Source organism: Rhinopithecus roxellana, chromosome 15 (genome assembly GCF_007565055.1).
Source record: "Rhinopithecus roxellana isolate Shanxi Qingling chromosome 15, ASM756505v1, whole genome shotgun sequence".
Classification (NCBI taxonomy): domain Eukaryota; kingdom Metazoa; phylum Chordata; class Mammalia; order Primates; family Cercopithecidae; genus Rhinopithecus; species Rhinopithecus roxellana.
Window position 1 is genome coordinate 93,324,443 of NC_044563.1, and position 17,214 is coordinate 93,341,656.

Sequence of the window (17,214 nt, forward strand, 5' to 3'; positions counted from 1 at the left end):
CCATAGTAGGCACCACTGAGCATGCTAGGTGTTTTCTTATATTCAACTCATTTGGTCTGCGCAACAACCCAGTGCAGGGAATCCCCCCCTTTTACAGATGAGGCATCTCTAGCTCCTGGAGGTCACCTAATTTGCCTAGGACATGTAACTAGTAAGTGGCAGGGCTGGAAATGGAACCCGAGAGGCCCCGCACTGACCACCATCCTGCCCTACCTCTCCTCAGGCACCCAGAATCCCCTCACTCTATTGTCAGAACCCACCTTTTCCTGCCTTTCTGGTACCTGGGGGAGAACCCTCAGCCTCTTCTTCTGCTGCCACTTGCTTCCTTCTTCTGTCAGGAAGGTCCCATACCTGGCCAGCCTGCTCTGGAGACATGCCCACTGCCCGGCCTTGCCAGGAGGCTGTGCTGTTCTGCAGGCTTCCCGCCCCACACATCCCTTCCTGCCTGTTCTGGGGTCCCACCACCTTGCTTTGTAGCTGGCCTTGCTCTTTACTGTGGTAAAAGGTGTAGGCCGTTCCATCTAAGATCCTATAATATTCCCTTTCTCTGCTGTTGAATGTTCTTCCCATTCTCCCCACATTCTCGAAGAAGGCATGTGGTTTTCTTCTTTGCGTCTCAGCCCGCCCTGAGCCCAGCCCCTGCCGCCTGGCCCAGCTTGTCTTGTTGGCAAACCCTAAGCCCTAGCCAGAAACACAAGCACCTTTCAGGTGCTCCATCCTAACTCCACCCTCCCTCACACTGGCCTCTCTCCCTTTGCCACCAAATAACAGCAGTGCATTCTTTTGTTTCCTTTAGAACAAGACGCAGATGTTTTCCAGAATTTTCTTCAACTTCAGGCAGTAAGTTTGTTGGTGAAAGGAGTGTTCCTCCACTGAGTCTGTAGAACCAGGCTCTCTCCTCTTACTCTGTAGCAATTAAAGACAAGGACAGGCAGGAAAACAATGAAAAGAAATAGGAGCCAGGTGGATGCGCCTTCACTTAGCTGGTCCTTGAGCATGACTCGTTGATCCTTCTTGCTTCCATCAGGGATTGTACCCTGTGCCCTCTTTGAACGCGGGGCGTGTTGAGACCAAGGGTTGGGAAGAGAGCTTTGGCCTCACCAGCCTGGTCCCCAGAGTGGAAGTGGCAGGACTGGAGGGGTGTGGCAGACAGAGAGCACATATTGCCCCCGGCCGTGCCCCCAGATGTGGAGTGCTAGGTGCCGGGGTGCAGAGGGGAACAAGGCCTGGACCCTGCCTGGGGAGAGGAAGCACCTGGGAGTTCTCTTTGTGGCTTCAGATCCCATGTTGTCCTCCAGGTAAAGCAGACCATCTCTGGGGTCTAGGCTGGGGGAAAACTCTTGCAAAAAATTCCTGGTTCTGGGACATGCCGTGGGCTAAATGCATAGGGTCTGCATGAGGGGCAGAGGAGAGTGCCAGGCCAGTGAGCACGCACTACGCAAAGGAAGTGGCCAGAGACCACTCGTAAGAAAAAGTGGGACATGAGCTTCAGAGCCTGGAGGGCTTTCAGAGGAGCCAAGAGGCTGGGAAATAAGCTCTTTCTGGTGAGGAAATCAGCAGGGGGAGGGGAGGGTCACACAGGAGGGGACTCTTAATCCTGAATGGCTTTGCAGAGCACGGTTCCCCTTGTGTGCCCCATGGAACCCTTGGCTGTTAGACGTGAGGTGATAAATGGTGTGTGGATGCATACACTTGGGACTCAGACTCCACTGCCCTTAGACCTTCACCCTCCATGGGCCCATCTTTAAAGGTCCAAGAAGCCTTGCAGAAGAAACACCTAACTATTGAACCCAGCATTCCCTATACGTATTTGGCCCCTGATTTTTACCCCCAGATAACATCATTACAATCCTGTGGGATTAGTGTTCGATGGCAAAACTTTGGGAAGTACTTTTTGAAGAATTTGTAAATCCCTGCACCCTCTGGACTGTGCCCATTTCTTAGTTTGCATGGAGGCTGTGCTGTACAGTGGAAGGAGTATGGGCTTTAGATGGGACTGGCCTGTGTTTAAATCTGCCTTCCCATTATACAAAATCACTGATCTCGATCAAGTTACTTACCCTCTCAAACTTAGTTTCCTTATCTGTAAGATAGCGGATGAAACATTAGCTAGTTGTCTTATGAGACTGTTGTGATGGTTAATGGGAAGATAATAATGACACTTACAGAGGGCTTGTTATGCTCCAGACACCATTCTGAGCACTTTATATATCTCACTTACTCTTCACCACAACTGTGAGGCAGGTAATGTTATCCTTATCCTACAGGTTGGGTCAGAGACCAATGACACATACAGACTAAATGTTGTGCCCAACGTCACACGGCTGGTAAATGTGGGACCTGAGATTTGAATGCTAGGCACTCATACATGATGGGGTCAGGATTTGAAACTTGACCGCCATCTCCCGTCAGAGAGCATGCTTTGAATCACTATGTTATAAAGGGTCTAGAGCAGTAAAAGCACTAAGTGGTATCAGTTCCCTTTTCAGATGCCTCATGGAAATGTTAAGGGGATTGATGGTTCCTGGGACTCCAACTCATTCTGCAGTCATTATAATCAGCCCTGTTGAAAGAGTAATCTCCTCAATCTGCTTGCCAACTCAGATGCTCCCATTGTGACCATTTTGTTTGCTCATCCTGGGCCACTTCAATTTGGGCGGCTGCTCAGTGGTCAGGTGGAGTCAGGCCACTTTCCACAGCTGTCTCATCTGTGGCCTGTACCTCCACATCCAGGACCAAGAGTTCCCCCAGGATGCCCAGTGGGTTGGTAGCTTGTTCTCTTTCTACACCTCAGTGATGGACTTGGCAAAGGGTTAAGAAGACATCTCTTTTATCATTCAGCAAACCGAGTGCCTTTACTGAGCTAGGTGCATGCCCTGGGGGAACTAGTCCTGTTTGGTGACTTAGTTAGATCTCTGAATCCCTCTACCAACGCTCAGTAGCTGTCTGGGAGACTGGGATTCTGTGGACTCTCCTCTATCAACGATATTGGGGGTCTTTTCCACAAAGACCAGCCTTGTTTTGATTGACATAGTGCCCCAGATTTACAAATCTTACTCCTTGCGGGATCCTCTCAACTGATCAAGCCCCATAGCTCCAAATGCCGTCTCCTTGATTGATGTTTAATTTGGGGATCCACAAGCGTCTAGAGCTACCAGTTGAATTTGGGTACCCAAGGGCCACAAATGGGCCCTCCTCACACCCCAACACCGACAACCAGCACCTTTGAGACTGAAGTACCACTGCATATACTGCTGTCCTCTGCTCAGGGCATTGTCCCTACCAGCCAGGCCACCCGGCAAACCCCTGCAACACCTCATAAGACCTCTTCGCTGGTCTGTTCTCCTTTTATTAATACCTCCTCAGCACCTCTCCACACACACCCAAGCCCACAAGCAAATCATTTTTTCGTCTGTTCTGCTCTTGTACCTTCGTTATGCCCCACTGCTACAAAAAAAAAAGCCTTCCTCAAGACACTTGACTGCCACCTGCTGGAGAGTTGTCATCATGACTCAACAAATATCTGCCACTTCTAAACCCCCAGGCACCTCCGGAGTAGGGCAGTGCATTGCTTGTACAGCTGTAAACATGGCTTGCCTGTTGAATTGATCATGCTGACATGTACTTATTAAAACACTTGTCCCTCTAGCTGGACTGAGGACATCTTGAACGTAAGGACTGCTGATTTCTGTCTTTGTCCCCATTGTGGTTTCTGCTAGGGGCTAGAGAAATACTTATTGAATGATCCTCGTGCAAACACCTGTTACCTTAGGTTCAGGGCATCTGCTGACATTCAGTGAAGGTTTTCTAAATCTGTTGCAAAGCAAGGCTCCCCACAGGCGGTCACAGTAACCATGGAGGTCGGGCAGGACTTGCAATGGGGACAGGACCCCATCAGCCTCTCACCTCTGCTCAGAGGTACCGCCCTCTGAACAGATCAGAGCATGAAAAGGTCAGAGCAATTCAGTGTTTACTTCACAGGCACCATGTAGTGAAGAGTGGGGCCAGGGGCCATCTGTCGTGGCTGTTTGGGCTGGGGAAGGAGAGCAGTACTTCTGGAGCATGTGCTGTGCTCAGGGCCAGCTCCCTGTAGATAGGTTGTGGGAATGCAGAGGTGGCAACTCACGCACCCCTGCTGGGGATTGAGAGTTTTGTGGAGAAGTAGATCAGTAAGCACACGGATACCAGACAGGGTCGTCAAGGGTGTTGATTCACTATTGTCCCTATTTTCCTAAGCTCGCCACATCATGGAAGACTGCTACCCAAGTGACATTCTGGGGCTTCACCAAGTGTTTTAACAGAGCTCCACCCAGCTGTCACACTAGGGGTAACACTGTGGGCCAGAAGGAGAGGCAGGCCTTCACTGGGGTCCCATTTTAAAAAGGGGGGAAGTCCTCTGTTCTTTTATAACACTTGTTTTCCCCAAGCCATTCAGCATAGTATTACTCAGGTCCCATAGAGAGAACCTTCCCAGAGACAGCTCTCCTTGCTCAGGCCTGTCCTGATGAACTCCCTGATACACTTCCAGGTCTTAAAAGAGTGAGAGCTAGCATTTCAATCTCTGCCCTGGCTGCCAGGAAGCTCAGAGATAACTTGTTTGCTCAGTTCCTGTAGCTTTCCTGACCCAGGATTTCTTTTTCTTAGAAATTCTCCTTGTTCCTTTTCCAGGAATGCTTGCTTTTTATGTTTTGTTTGTTTGTGTTGCTTTTGTCTCTGTATTATACTTTTGGGAGGTGGTTTTTGGAGGCAGGATTGGCAGCAGTGTGGTAGTTAGAAGCACCAGCAGTAAAGCTGGACATACCTGGGTTTCATCCCCACTTGCTAGCTGTGTCATTTTAAGTAAGACAAGTTACCTCTTCAGTTCTTAGTTCCTCGCCTTGAAAATTGGGATAATGATCACAATGAGTGGATAGATTATTGTGAAGATTAAACTTGTTTATTGTAAATGCCATTGTTTCCTGTTCCTGCTCTTGGATCAGGCTTGATCTGTGGCTGTAGAATCCTAGTCTTAATTTCCTTCTTCCTGCCCGTGTCTGTCACCATACGATGAGTTGTACAATAGCACTGACTATGGGACCAACCATTCTGGTTTGTCTGGGACAGAGGAGTTTCCTGGGATGCAGGACTTTCAGTGCTGAATGGGAAGGTCCCGGGCAAATGGATGAGTTGGTCACCCTGGTAATAAACAACCTCAACATTTCAGTGGCTTACTGTAGCAAAGGTTTATTTCTTCGTTGTGCTACTGTCCATCCAGGGCCTTGGCTAAAGGAGGAGCCTCTATCCAGAAAATTGACGGTCTTGGGCAGACAGAGGAACACATGTTAAAGGTCCTTTAGAAGGCTGTGGCTGTCACTTCTGCTCTCATTCACTGGTCAGGGTCAGTCACATGGCCAGCCCTGCCACCAGGCTGTGCAGAACCTTCCCACTGGGTGGGGTAGCTCAGCCTGGAACACTGATCCACTCTGCCAGGCTCACCTTTCTGTTCTTTTGCTTTTTAGGGTGCTGGAGCAGGGACCAGGGAAAGAAGAGTCACCTGGTCTGGATTGGGGGTCTTGGATGTGGTCATCTTCCTGTAGATAGTGGGTATGGGTTTCTTGAGGGGCAGTGTTCAGCTTTACCCTGCTCTGCTCAGAGGAGCAGCTGTATCTCCTTTGGACGCCTTCTAGTGGTTGATGCCCTCGCCTTTCTCAGCTGCCAAGGCCTCTCTCTGCAGGGCAGCCTGGGCTGTGACTTCTCTTCCACCCTCCTTGCTCCTTCCTGTGGGACCCCTGAGATCCTTTCGCCATGCTCCTCTGTGGAATGGAGGGTGCCCTCACATTCTTCCAAGGCATCCTGTGCAAGTCCCTCCATGCCCTGCTTTCTCTGGCAGTCCAGCAAGACTCCATCTCACCTTTGGGACTCTCTAGCTCGGAAGTGGGCACACCTGCAGCCCCTGACTCCAGGACCACAGGCCACGCTCTCCCCAGAGCATCCTCACCACATGCCATGTGGATGGCCGGGTCAGGGCGGCCCTCAGAGCCCACCCTTGGCAAGGGTACTCTCTCAAAGGCACCTCTTTTGGCTCAAATCCCTTTTGAAAGTAGCCCAGAAAGAGGCTTTCTTTTTTTTTTAATTTTTTTGTTGTTTTGTTTATTGTTCTTGCATCTAAACATGCCTTCTTGGGCAGAAAACAGTTTCCCAGAAATAATGTTAATTAAGTGTCACAACTGGTTTAGCTTCCTTACCTTGTCTAAGCATGCAAGAGAGGCTTTTGAGGCTGGGCGTGGTGGCTCATGCCCATAATCCCAACATTTTGGGAGGCTGAGATGGAGGGATTGCTTGAGCCCAGGAGTCTGGGCAGCATAGTGAGACCTTGTCTCTTCTAAAAGTAAAAAGTTAGCTGCGTATGGTGGCACATGCCTGTAGTCCCAGCTACTTGAGAGGCTGAGGTGGGAGGATCACTTGAGGCTAGGAATTCTAGGTTGCAGTGAGCTGTGATCACACCACTGCACCCCAGCCGGGCAATAGGGTGAGACCCTGTCTCAAAAAAATTAAAAAGGCTTTTTGATTTTTGTTTTGCAAAAGTACCAAAATCTATTAGCATTTATTATTATTATTTCTTTAAAGTAAATTTGAATATTGGGAAAATTGATCAAAATGAGAAATTTCATATGGAGTTTAGTGCTTGAAATTTGGATCCTTCATCTAAATTTCAAGGAACTCAGGGCCGGGCATGGTGGCTCACGCCTGTAATCTCAGCACTTTGAGAGGCCGAGATGGGCAGACTGCTTGAGCCCAGGACTTTGAGACCAGCCTGGGCAACATTGCAAAGCCTCCTCTCTACAAAAAATATAAAAACTAGCTGGACGTGATGGTGGTGCACACCTGTAGTCCCACCTATATAGCAAACTGAGGCAGGAGGATAGTTTGAGCCCAGGAGATGGAGGTTGCAGTGAGCCGAGATCATGCCATTGCACTCCAGCCTGGGCGACAGAGCAAGACTGTCTCAAAAAATAATTAAATAATTAAGTAAATTTCAGGAAACTCAGAGAACCAGAAAGGACATGAAGTTCTTCATTTATTTAGCATTTGTTGAGTACCACCTGGAGTGAGGCATGAGACCAGGCACAGGAGATGCCTATAAATAAGGCCCTACCTCCCTGAAGCTTATGGGTGGTGGAGGAGACACGCCTACAAGCAGAGAATGGCCACAGGGCATGAAGGAACCTGGGCAGGAGCTGCTGCAGGAGAGCCAGGGAGAGAGGATACAACTCTGAAGGCTTCTCCAGGAGATGTGCCCGCAGGCACAGGAAAGGAAAGTAGGAGTTTATCAGGTGACAGGGTGGTTGAAGGGAGCCACACCTGCAAGAAATGTGGGCCCAGCAGAGGCAGGTGGTTCTGGGAACTATTGTCTTTAGTCTGTTGGGGGCTTTGGGCAGCAGATGGGAGGGTTGGGCTGAAGATTAAGCAAGGCCTGATGTTTCCTGTTGGGGGCTGGTGAACTTTTTCTGGAAGACTTAGGGGGAGCAGTGAAGCTATTGCAGTGGTCTGAGCAAGGGGGTGTCCCGCCTCTGACCACAGTGGGGAGGGGATGGGGCTGGAGAGGACAGCAGACTGAAGAGAGGCAGTGACAAGGAGCTAGAGGGAAGTGGCTGGGCCCATCCCTTAGAGGGTTGTGTGGGGGCTGTGGGGTGTGGGAGGGAGAGAGGAAGGAAGCCAAAGGTAGGTTCTGGGTTGCTAATTTGGGGGCTGGGAGGATAGCGTGTGACCTAAACAGAGAATCAGATTTAGATGGAATTATGTATATTAAGCCTGGGGATTTCACATCCATTTGCTGCTGCTTTACCAGTTGAGGCTCAAGAACGAGAAGCCCAAAATTTCTGGTCACATTATTTGCATGTGCCCAGACTGGGGTTAACAGAATCCGACAGTGAGGGTTCTTGAATCAGATTGCAATGGGGAATGAATGCCTTGGGAGGCTGGAAGCAGTTGTACTTGCAGATACTCATTTGGAGATCTCTATAACGATCGAGGCAGAGATACCCCAAAGACTGCAAGAATTAACCAGTGGAATTTGAAATGCCAAAATTTTTGCTTCAGAAAGGTCAGGAAAGCCCCATTTAAAATCTAAATCTTGCCATCTCAAGGCAGTGCAGGGATGGATTAGGAGGATGTGGGGTGACCCTTTTCTTCCTTTCAGAGCCAGTTCCTGCCAGACACAGGAATCCTCCACATGAGTCCTAGGGTGGAGAGGAGACCCCTCAGTCCTTTCAGTAAGTGGGAGGGCAGCACTGCCACGTGGCTACCATGAACCCTGTTTCAGAATTTCTTTCTTTCTTAACTTCGTATGTGCCCAGATGCACTTGATATTCACTGATGTTTTCTTTAGACCGAGGAGCTTGTTGAGCAGTTAGTTTCAGGTGTTGGCTCTGCTGGCATTATGTTTCCGCTTAATGTTTTCTGAAGACTTGTTTTCTGTTGTTTTTCATTGTTCTTGTTGTCTGGCTTCAGGCCACTACCTTCAACCTAGCAAGGGCTAAGTGGTGTCTTCAGCAGTGAGGTAGCTTCTGGAGGCCACCACTCTCTTGCTATGTGACTTTGGCTAGTTTCTCCACCTCTCTGTGCCTCAGTCTCTTCTGTAAAATGGAGAACACAGGAGTGTCTACCTCACAGAGTTACTTTCAGGTTTCAATGAGTTAATCTACGTGAAACAATAAGGATAGAGCCTGACGCAAAATCACACTCAGCAAGTTTTCACAATTATGATTACTTGACCCCGTAGGAGAAATAAAAAAAAACACAACTAACTTCCTTCTAAGGACATGCCCAAGAATCCAGTTTTAGTAACTTTGAAGGCATTGTTTTTCACAGAAAATATCTCCTGCCAGATTTTTTTCATGTGTTTGCAACTCAGCTTTAACAAGAAGCTGAAGGATGGCCAGGCAGCAAGGGGTGGTGAGTGCCGGTACAGTGTGACGTGCTCGCCCAGCCTTCCTCCCTGTAATTAGGAGTCATGAACCATCTCCACTGTCTCCCTTAGCTAATGAGAGATTTTTACATTTACTTACCTCAAAGTGACCTGTCTGGGTTTTCTTTTCTTGTGGCCCTCACTGTAGGTTTTTGGAAGAAGCTGACCGCCTGAAAAGAAATTATAAAACATGAAAATCGCTTTGAGGTGACCAAGTCCAGAGGCCCCTAACTCCTCCCAAGCTGGATCTGGGGTGTAAGAACTGTAACTTCAGGTAACAAAGTAGTATCCCTTTCCTGCCCCCTGTGAACTGATGATTATTGGTAGCTTGCATGGCGGTTCTTCCTTTAGGAAGTGTAGTTTCTTCCAGGAACTCTGAAACTTGGGATATTCCACCTCATGCGGTTGTTTGACTAGTCAAAAAAGGGAGTGGGGGGATTCTGGAGGTACTTCATGTCTGCTATGTGGTCCAAGGGGGCCAGGGCTCCATAAGTTACCAAGACCCTGAGGGCAGGGCTCGGTACTCTTTCCTGGCCCTGCTTCTGTAAATGTTAATGACAAAATAACAACGTCACCCACCCAACAGGGTCTTTAATATGATTAAATAATCATGAAATACTTCTTGAGGGGTAAATCAGAGAGGAATAGCTAGGAAATTTCTGAAAATAAAGAGCGATGAGAGAGTATTTGTTCTGCTAGCTATTAAAATGTATTCTAAAGCACAGTCATAAAAACAGTATGGTACTGTGATGGAAATAACTAGATCAGAGGAACAGAGTAGAGAGTCCAGAAATAGGTGATAAATCAATAAAGGTGTATTTCAGGTTAGTGACAATGGGATGTATGAGCTGGCAAATGATGTTAGAAAACATTTCCTATCCGTTAGAGGGAAATAAATTCCTAAGCTTAGGTAGTATATCAAAATAATTTCCAAATAGCATTAAATTAAAAAAATCATTAAAATCTTAGAAAAAAAGAGAATATTTATATTATTCTGGGTAAGAAAAGGCTTTTAAAACATGTCACTTTTGGTGCCACATACAAATATCGTAAACAAAGTTAAAAAGCAAAAGGGTGGAAAAAGTGTTGGCAACATCAATGATGAACAAATTAATATTCTTAGTATACAAATTTATTCTTTCATTCAATATATGTTTATTGAGCACTTAGTATGTAGTAGAAAGTATTCTGGGCACTAAGGGCACAGGGAGTAATTACTGTGCCTGCTGTCCTGGTGCTTAGATCCTGCTGGAGAGGACAGCCAGTGAATATGGGAGATTGTGGTAGGTCACGTGTTGATAAGGGCTAAGGACAAAACATTAAGCAGGGGGCTGGGCTAGGAAGGCTTGGCAGGGTTTGCATTATATGGCTATTCAAGGGGGCTTCACTGATGAAATGACATGTGAAGAAAAAGGGAAAGTCAATGAATGTCGAGCTGATAGCAAATTTGCTGTTTTTGGAATGTCGAGCTGATAGGATTTGCTGATGGATTGAATTCAGGTTGTGAAAGAAAGGAGTCAGGATGGCTTCTAGGTATGGGGCCTGGCAACCAGAAGGATTGACATAGGAATGACTGAGAGGCTTGGCTTGGAGAGAATTAGAGTTTTGGTTATGGATGTTTCAGTTTGACATCTCTCTTGTATATTCAAGTGAGGATGTCAGGGAGGTGGTCGGCCATAAAAATCTGTAATTCAGGGTGACATCTAGGCTGGAGATGTAAATTTGGGAGTTGTTACAGTGTTTATAGTATTTGAAGGAATGACACTAGAGGCCCTGGAGAGCATGTGTAGATAGAGAAAAGGGCCCAGGACATCCATGGGACCCTTCCTTGGAGTTGAGGGAGATGAGAAGGAGCCAGCCAAAGAGAGCAAAAAGGAGTGACCACTGAAATGGAAGGAGGCCCGCAAGAAGGGGGATCTCCCAAGCCATGAGACAGTGAGAAGGGCAAGGTCAGCTCTCCTGGATGTGCTGATGGGCAAGGAGAGAACTGGCCATTGGATCTAGCAGTGGGGAGGTCACTGGTCAGCCCGACAAGGGCTGTTTTGTGGGAATGATGGGGAGAGAATCTGATTGGAGTTGGGTTATTGAGAATAAGAGGAAAAAAGACAGAGAAATGGGACAATAGCTGGAGGAGGATGGTATTCAAGTAAGTTTATTTTTCCCAAGATGGGAATTACATAACTCTTGTTTTTACCCAAGTGGAAATGATTCAGTTGCGTGGGGAGAGTGGATGGTGCAGGATTGGGCTGGGGCGAGGGTTCTGAAATGGTGGTCTCGAGGAGGTGGGAGAGGTAGAATCCCAGGCATGAGCTGGGTAGGGATCCTAAGTAGGAGCATCTAAGGAGGTGGTGGGTGTGCACCTGCCTCTTTTCTCAGTTCACTAAGAAGCAGAGTCCTCAGCGGAGAGTGGAGACTGAGGAGATGATGGAAGTTTGAGGAGAGAGGACAAAGTATGAAGTCCTTCATCGCAGCATGAGAAAATAAATGGCCAGGGGAATGAAGCATCGCTGGGCGGCATGCAGGCCTCTAAGGGGCATGTTTTCTCCAGCCATGCCCTGTTACACAGGTGAACACGGGGTAGGAGGCCATTATGAAAAACAGGACACGAGCAGACACAAGGGAAGACAGAGAAACGCCTGTAAACAGAAGAGCACCATCAGTAATAGCTGAAGAATACAAGTAAAAACAATGAGATCTTCTTTTTTTCCTCTTCAGACTGGCAAGAACTCTTGTTGGGGATAGAAATTATTGTCGCTTTTCTGGAGCACAGTGTTATAGTATGTTCCAGAATACATGTGTCCCCTTTTGACCTGTCAGTCCCACCTTTAGAAATTTATTCTAAGAAATAATTGCTCAAATGCAAGGAGATACATGCACAAAGATGTTCACCCCAGCAGTGCTTATCAAAGTGAAAAAATGGCAGTCATCTAACCAAGAGGCAACTGGTTCACTTATCTGTCGGCAGAACAGTGACAGTGGGAAACAGTAGCTCACACTCACCCTCCTGTTTTGTAGATAAGGGAAGTTGGGTCCAGAGGGGGATAGTGACAGCTCCAGTCCTACTTCACGGAGCTCAGACCCCCTGACTATAGGCAGGCACCCTCCCCAACCTCTTCAACTGGCCTTGGAGTCAGAGTCCATTGCAAGGCACTTGTTAGGCCCTTTTCAAGGGCTGGTTTGCTTAATGCTTTTAAAATATGAGTTCTCAAAATGTTTTGCAAATTTCTTTACAATGTCTTCATTTCATCATTCATGGCTTTCCTTGCAAAGGATGCTGACCGTGGGGGAAAACAGGCCGACTGCCTGGGCCGTGATAGAGGGGACCATATTTTCCTGATTCCCAAGTAAGACTTACAGTGGAAGAAAGGATATTTTCTGCTTTCTTACAATGTTTACAAAGGTCACAACAGGATGTGAGGACGATCTGGCTACAACATCTGTCACCCCATTGATCACCAGGGTTGATTGAGCTGATCTGGCTGGCTAGGCGGGTGTCCCATTCCTCCCTCACCAGTCCATGTGCGTCCCTTCTAAAGCTGTATGCTCAAAAAGGATGACCATCTCCAATAGAGGAGGACCAGTCTTTGGTCAAGGGTGTATGAGTAACTGCACTCTTCTGCTAGGACCTCCAAACAAGCTCTCAAAAGTCCTAACAGAAGTACAAAGATAATAAGGAACTTGCATTTATTTGTTTCCTTGATCATATGTTTACTGATTAGAAGAAAATACAATTAGCAGCCAGGTGTGGTGGCTCACACTTGTAATCCCAGCACTTTGGGAGGCTGAGATGGGCAGATCTCTTGAAGCCGAGAGTTCGAGACCAGCCTGGCCAACATGGTGAAACCCCATCTCTACTAAAAATACAAAAATTAACCAGGTGTGGTGGTGTACACCTTTAGTCCCAGCTTCCCAGCGTTTTGGGTGGCTGCGGCATGAGAATCACTTGAACCTGGCAGGTGGAGGTTGTAGTGAGCTGAGATTGCACCACTGCACTCCAGCCTGGTTGACAGAGTGAGCCTTTGTCTCAAAACAAGTAAAAAATAAAAATAAAATAAAATTAGCTTTGTTGGTGGAGAAAAGGGAGGAAAAATAATTAGCATTGTCGGAGAACATCTGGGATATTTGGTCCCCTCAGTGGGAACTGCCCTGGGTTGTCACTCCTAGAGTTTCTGGTTCTGGTTTAGTTTTTCCATGCCACAGCACAGGGACTGAGAATCTGCTCAGCTTCTCTAGGCTTTTATGTCTTCACCAGAAAAATGAGCAGGCGAGCTTAAATTTCCTACAAAAACTCTTAAAATAAATATGATACTCTTTCCATTCTATCATGCCTGTTCTGGGTCCAGGGGTGTGAGAGATGCGTTAGTGCTGCTGTAAACCAGCCCTGGGTCTCCCCCCGCCCCGCCCGCCCCACCACCAAACCCCCAAACACCACCCTGGGTTCTCCACCGCTTTCGAGAGCTCATCGAAATAAACACGCCTTTGTGCATCTTGTAACAATTCCAGATCATCCAATGGCAGACCAGAGAATGGACATTTCTTCAACCATCAGTGATTTCATGTCCCCGGGCCCCACTGACCTGCTTTCCGGCTCTCTTGGTACCAGTGGTGTGGATTGCAACCGCAAACGGAAAGGCAGCTCCACTGACTACCAGTAAGGCCTTTGGGGCATGTCTTCCTCTTGTTAAACTTGGTGTCAGTTCTTGGGCATGGAACATCTAGCGACCAGCTACTGTTTCTCCTGGAAAAGGGGATGGGAATAAAAAACCCAACTCTAGGTGGCTACACAGTTGGGTTTTGGCTTTACCTTCCCCTAGTTTGTAAGCAAGAAGGGAGCCTTCAGTACTACTGAGGCGTTTAACTTCCACCTCCTATTCCCAAAATGTTCTACACCCAGAGAAAAAGAACAGCCTTAAGGCCAAGTTCTGCCTTTTACCCCTTTCTTCCTCTTCTTTCATTGCTCCTTTGAGCAAGAGGGTTAAGTCTATGGGTGTCATCTCAGGGGGTTCAAAGAGAGCTTAGCCCAAGGACCTCTCTGAGGAAGACAGCAAGTGTCAGGTGCTTAACGAATGTTTATGGGAGGAATGAGTGGAGGTCCTCTCTGAAAACAATTTAGGAACATTGATATTGTCCTTAAACATTGTTTAAATTACTAGGAACTTGTTATATTAAATAGTATTTTTGTTTATTTTTAGACTTAATGACTTTTCTTTTGAGTAAGTAAATTTTCACACTCACAGTCATCCCTTCCATATATGTACAAACACCTCGGGAATAAGGCAGTGTAGAACACTCAAAGGCACATTTTCTTTTGCCGAAGCACCTGCGTGGAATCTTACCCAAATGTCCATTTAAGAGGTTTTCTTTTGTTTAATGAGGGAAAATCTCCGAGGAGGTATCCCCCCTACAGCAGATGTCCTTTCTGCTGAAGTTCACAGGTCGAATTTGGGGAGCACAATGGCTGGAGGTCAGATGCCCACTAGGAGATGCTATGATTAATATGTAAGTTATCCCAGATGATTAAGACAGCCAACACCCAGGGGCTGGAGAGTGGGTATGAGGGCTGTGAGGGCGTTCTTCCATAGCAGTAACTCCCCAGCAGAAAGACTGTGAGGTGTTGGCCACAAACCCTTTGTCTTGAGCAAGCGCTGAGGGAGCCACTGATGTGTTCTAAGGCCTCTGTCATGTAGACCTGTGGGTTCCAGCCTGGTCACCACCCAAGATTTCCCTTGTGGACTCTGGTTTGCTAATCTTCTGTAATTCATGGAGACTCAATTAATTAAGCAACTGTAATCCCTTTCATTATCATTTTAATGTAACTGAAGTCATCTGTGACTGTCAGGCAGAGCTTTTTCTCACCTGAGATTGTCACCTGGCCTCAAGGAACAGATAGAATTCTAGACAAAAGGGAGGGGGGAATTTTTGTCTTTCCGTGCGGCCTGCATGATCTCTGAACTTTAGAACTAGCTGGGGAAACCTTCTGCCTGTGAGGAACCCCAGGGCGTCTGATTGGGAACACTGTTCTAGAATGCCCATGATATGATCCAGTGCTCCTAGAAACAGCTATTTTTGCCCTTGGGATTACATTGTTTGAAGGGCCATGATCTCTCCTTTCCTATGGGATAAAGGAAAAAGGAGAGAGGCCCAGCTGGCAGTCCATGCCCTCCTGATAAATGTATGGATTGGAGGAGGCTGTGAGGGGGGTTTGGAACTCCTTCCTCTGGGGATTTCAGTCTGTTTTCTTCTAGTGAACCACAGGATGCAACGAAACTTGGATTTCTGGAGTCTGTGAAAGGGAGAGAGATCTTTGCTGTGACCCCAGGACCCTCTGTGGCCCTCAGCCCCACTACGCCCCTCCATCCCAATTCCTGAAGTCTAGGGGTTCCTACCTAACTGAGAAGCAGAACACTTGGCAGCAGTGCCTTTGAAAAGCTGCCTGGGGCTCTGCTCAGTACTTTGTTGGTACTTTAATTCCACCCTCCTCACTTCACCCCTTCCCTGCCAAATAGATATGTGTGCACATTTGTCTTTGATGCTCAATATGTTTTGCAAATGGAATAAGCTTCATTTATCCAGAATTATGGGGATAATGAGAGGTTAGAGATATTTCGAGCCTATGCTTAACTAAGCATTTTTATAAACACTACATATTCCCAATTTTCAAACAATCAGAATATGGTAAAATATATATTAACACACAAACTCTTTTGGGACAATAACTTTTGTTTGATAACCTGAGAAGCTGGTCCAGGTTTTATAGTAAGTTCAAGTTAATTTCTGTTTGTTTGTTTTACCCTTATTATACATCATTAATCGATACTGTGGCTGTTCCAGCTTTCTAATTGTTTGGTTTCTGGATAAATGAGAGCCTTCTGTCTTACGATAAGAAGCTCTTCTGTATGTCTTTATTAACATGCAGTCACATTCTCTTTTGTTTTTTCAGAGAAAGCATGGACACAGACAAAGATGACCCTCATGGAAGGTACCATGAACCTAGTAATTTGAACTTCAGCATCCTTATAGCCATTTTCTTTGCACTGTTACACATTCTATTACTTGGGGCAGCACCCATGTCCTCAACTGGAGATGAGCAAGGAGGCTGTGAGCCTGTGGGCTCACACTGTGTCCCTTCAACCCCCAATCCCCTTGTGTGTCTGCAGAGAGATGACAGGGATCGGGCAGAAGAAAACAGCAATGTGTAACTTTGCCATTCATCTCCAGGGAATTATGTTTTTATCTTTTGCTTTTTCCTCCCCCCAGGTTAGAATATACAGAACACCAAGGAAGGATAAAAAATGCAAGGTAATCTTGGACCTCATTTTGTCTACAAAGCCTCCTAGTTCTGGTTGCTTAGAGAGCAGCTAAGGAGGCTCTGCATGTTTGGTCCTGTCTAAGAGTCCTGTTGGGCACTGTCACCTCCTCAGGGAACAGGCAGGTAGTGGGCTTTGGCCAAGGTGGGCTTCTGCCCTCCATGCTCTCCATACTGGGCTGGCCTTTACTCTTTGCTGTCTAAGCACCTTTAACCTGAAGGGGATTTGAAGGTAGCAGAAATCAATCAAGGCTCAAGTTTTTCCCCAATCTTCAGCAGAGGACGTCTTCCTGACTGGAGCGCCCTCCACAGGAGACATGGCTCAGTGATTTGCGTCTTCCTGACTGGAGCGCCCTCCACAGGAGACATGGCTGGGACTTGCTTCTGACAGGGGCCTCTATTGCATTGCGAGTTGCAACTGAATGCACCACACGGGGCACGCTAGGTGCCTCTAGTAGATTCTCTGCCTGGGTCCTTCCTGCCTCCAGCCACACTTGCTGACCTCTTCCCATTGGGTCCTCAGTTCTTCTGTCGTTAGTACCAGGCTGTGTTCTGAGGCTGCACCATGACAGACTGATACAGGGGGCTGCAGAAATTGGCTGCCCTAAGGCTTCAAGCTCTTCCCTCAGAGGCCAGCCTTGGCAGGAGTTCCCATGGCTCTATATCTGTGGCAGCTGCAGCAAACTGAATTTCCATAGTTGCTGCACTTCCTTAGGAGGACCATCACCAGCGGCAGGTGCACATCAGTCAGTGTCAGCCTGCCTCAGCAGGCAGCCACTCCCGGGAGGGAGGAGTGTGACATTCCTCAGGGGAGGCTCCTGGGGACAGATGTAGCATCTGCTGCACCTAGGTGGAGTCCTGGTTGATCCAAGGATGATGGTGTTGGTTACTGGGTGCCCTAGTCAGTGAGGCTGTGACTGGAAAGAAGTGGTGCCCTGCCCAGGTCACATGGCCACACAGC

At 47.4% G+C, this 17,214-nt stretch overlaps 1 protein-coding gene across 22 annotated transcripts in view; it reads left to right on the forward strand.

Moving 5' to 3' along the window:
* Nucleotides 1-17,214, forward strand: part of ARNTL (aryl hydrocarbon receptor nuclear translocator like) — a 108,860-nt gene that overhangs the window by 62,048 nt on the left and 29,598 nt on the right. For 9 of the 22 annotated variants that reach the window (XM_030918876.1, XM_030918877.1, XM_030918872.1 and 6 more), the window contains 4 exons: nt 9,096-9,221; nt 13,451-13,598; nt 15,888-15,926; nt 16,205-16,246. The exons of 1 other annotated variant lie outside the window; for it this stretch is intronic. In XM_030918876.1, coding sequence (XP_030774736.1) covers nt 13,459-13,598; nt 15,888-15,926; nt 16,205-16,246 — 221 coding nt within the window. In that variant the 5' untranslated portion in view covers nt 9,096-9,221; nt 13,451-13,458. 12 more of the 22 variants (XM_030918885.1, XM_030918886.1, XM_030918884.1 and 9 more) reach the window with 4 other exon arrangements.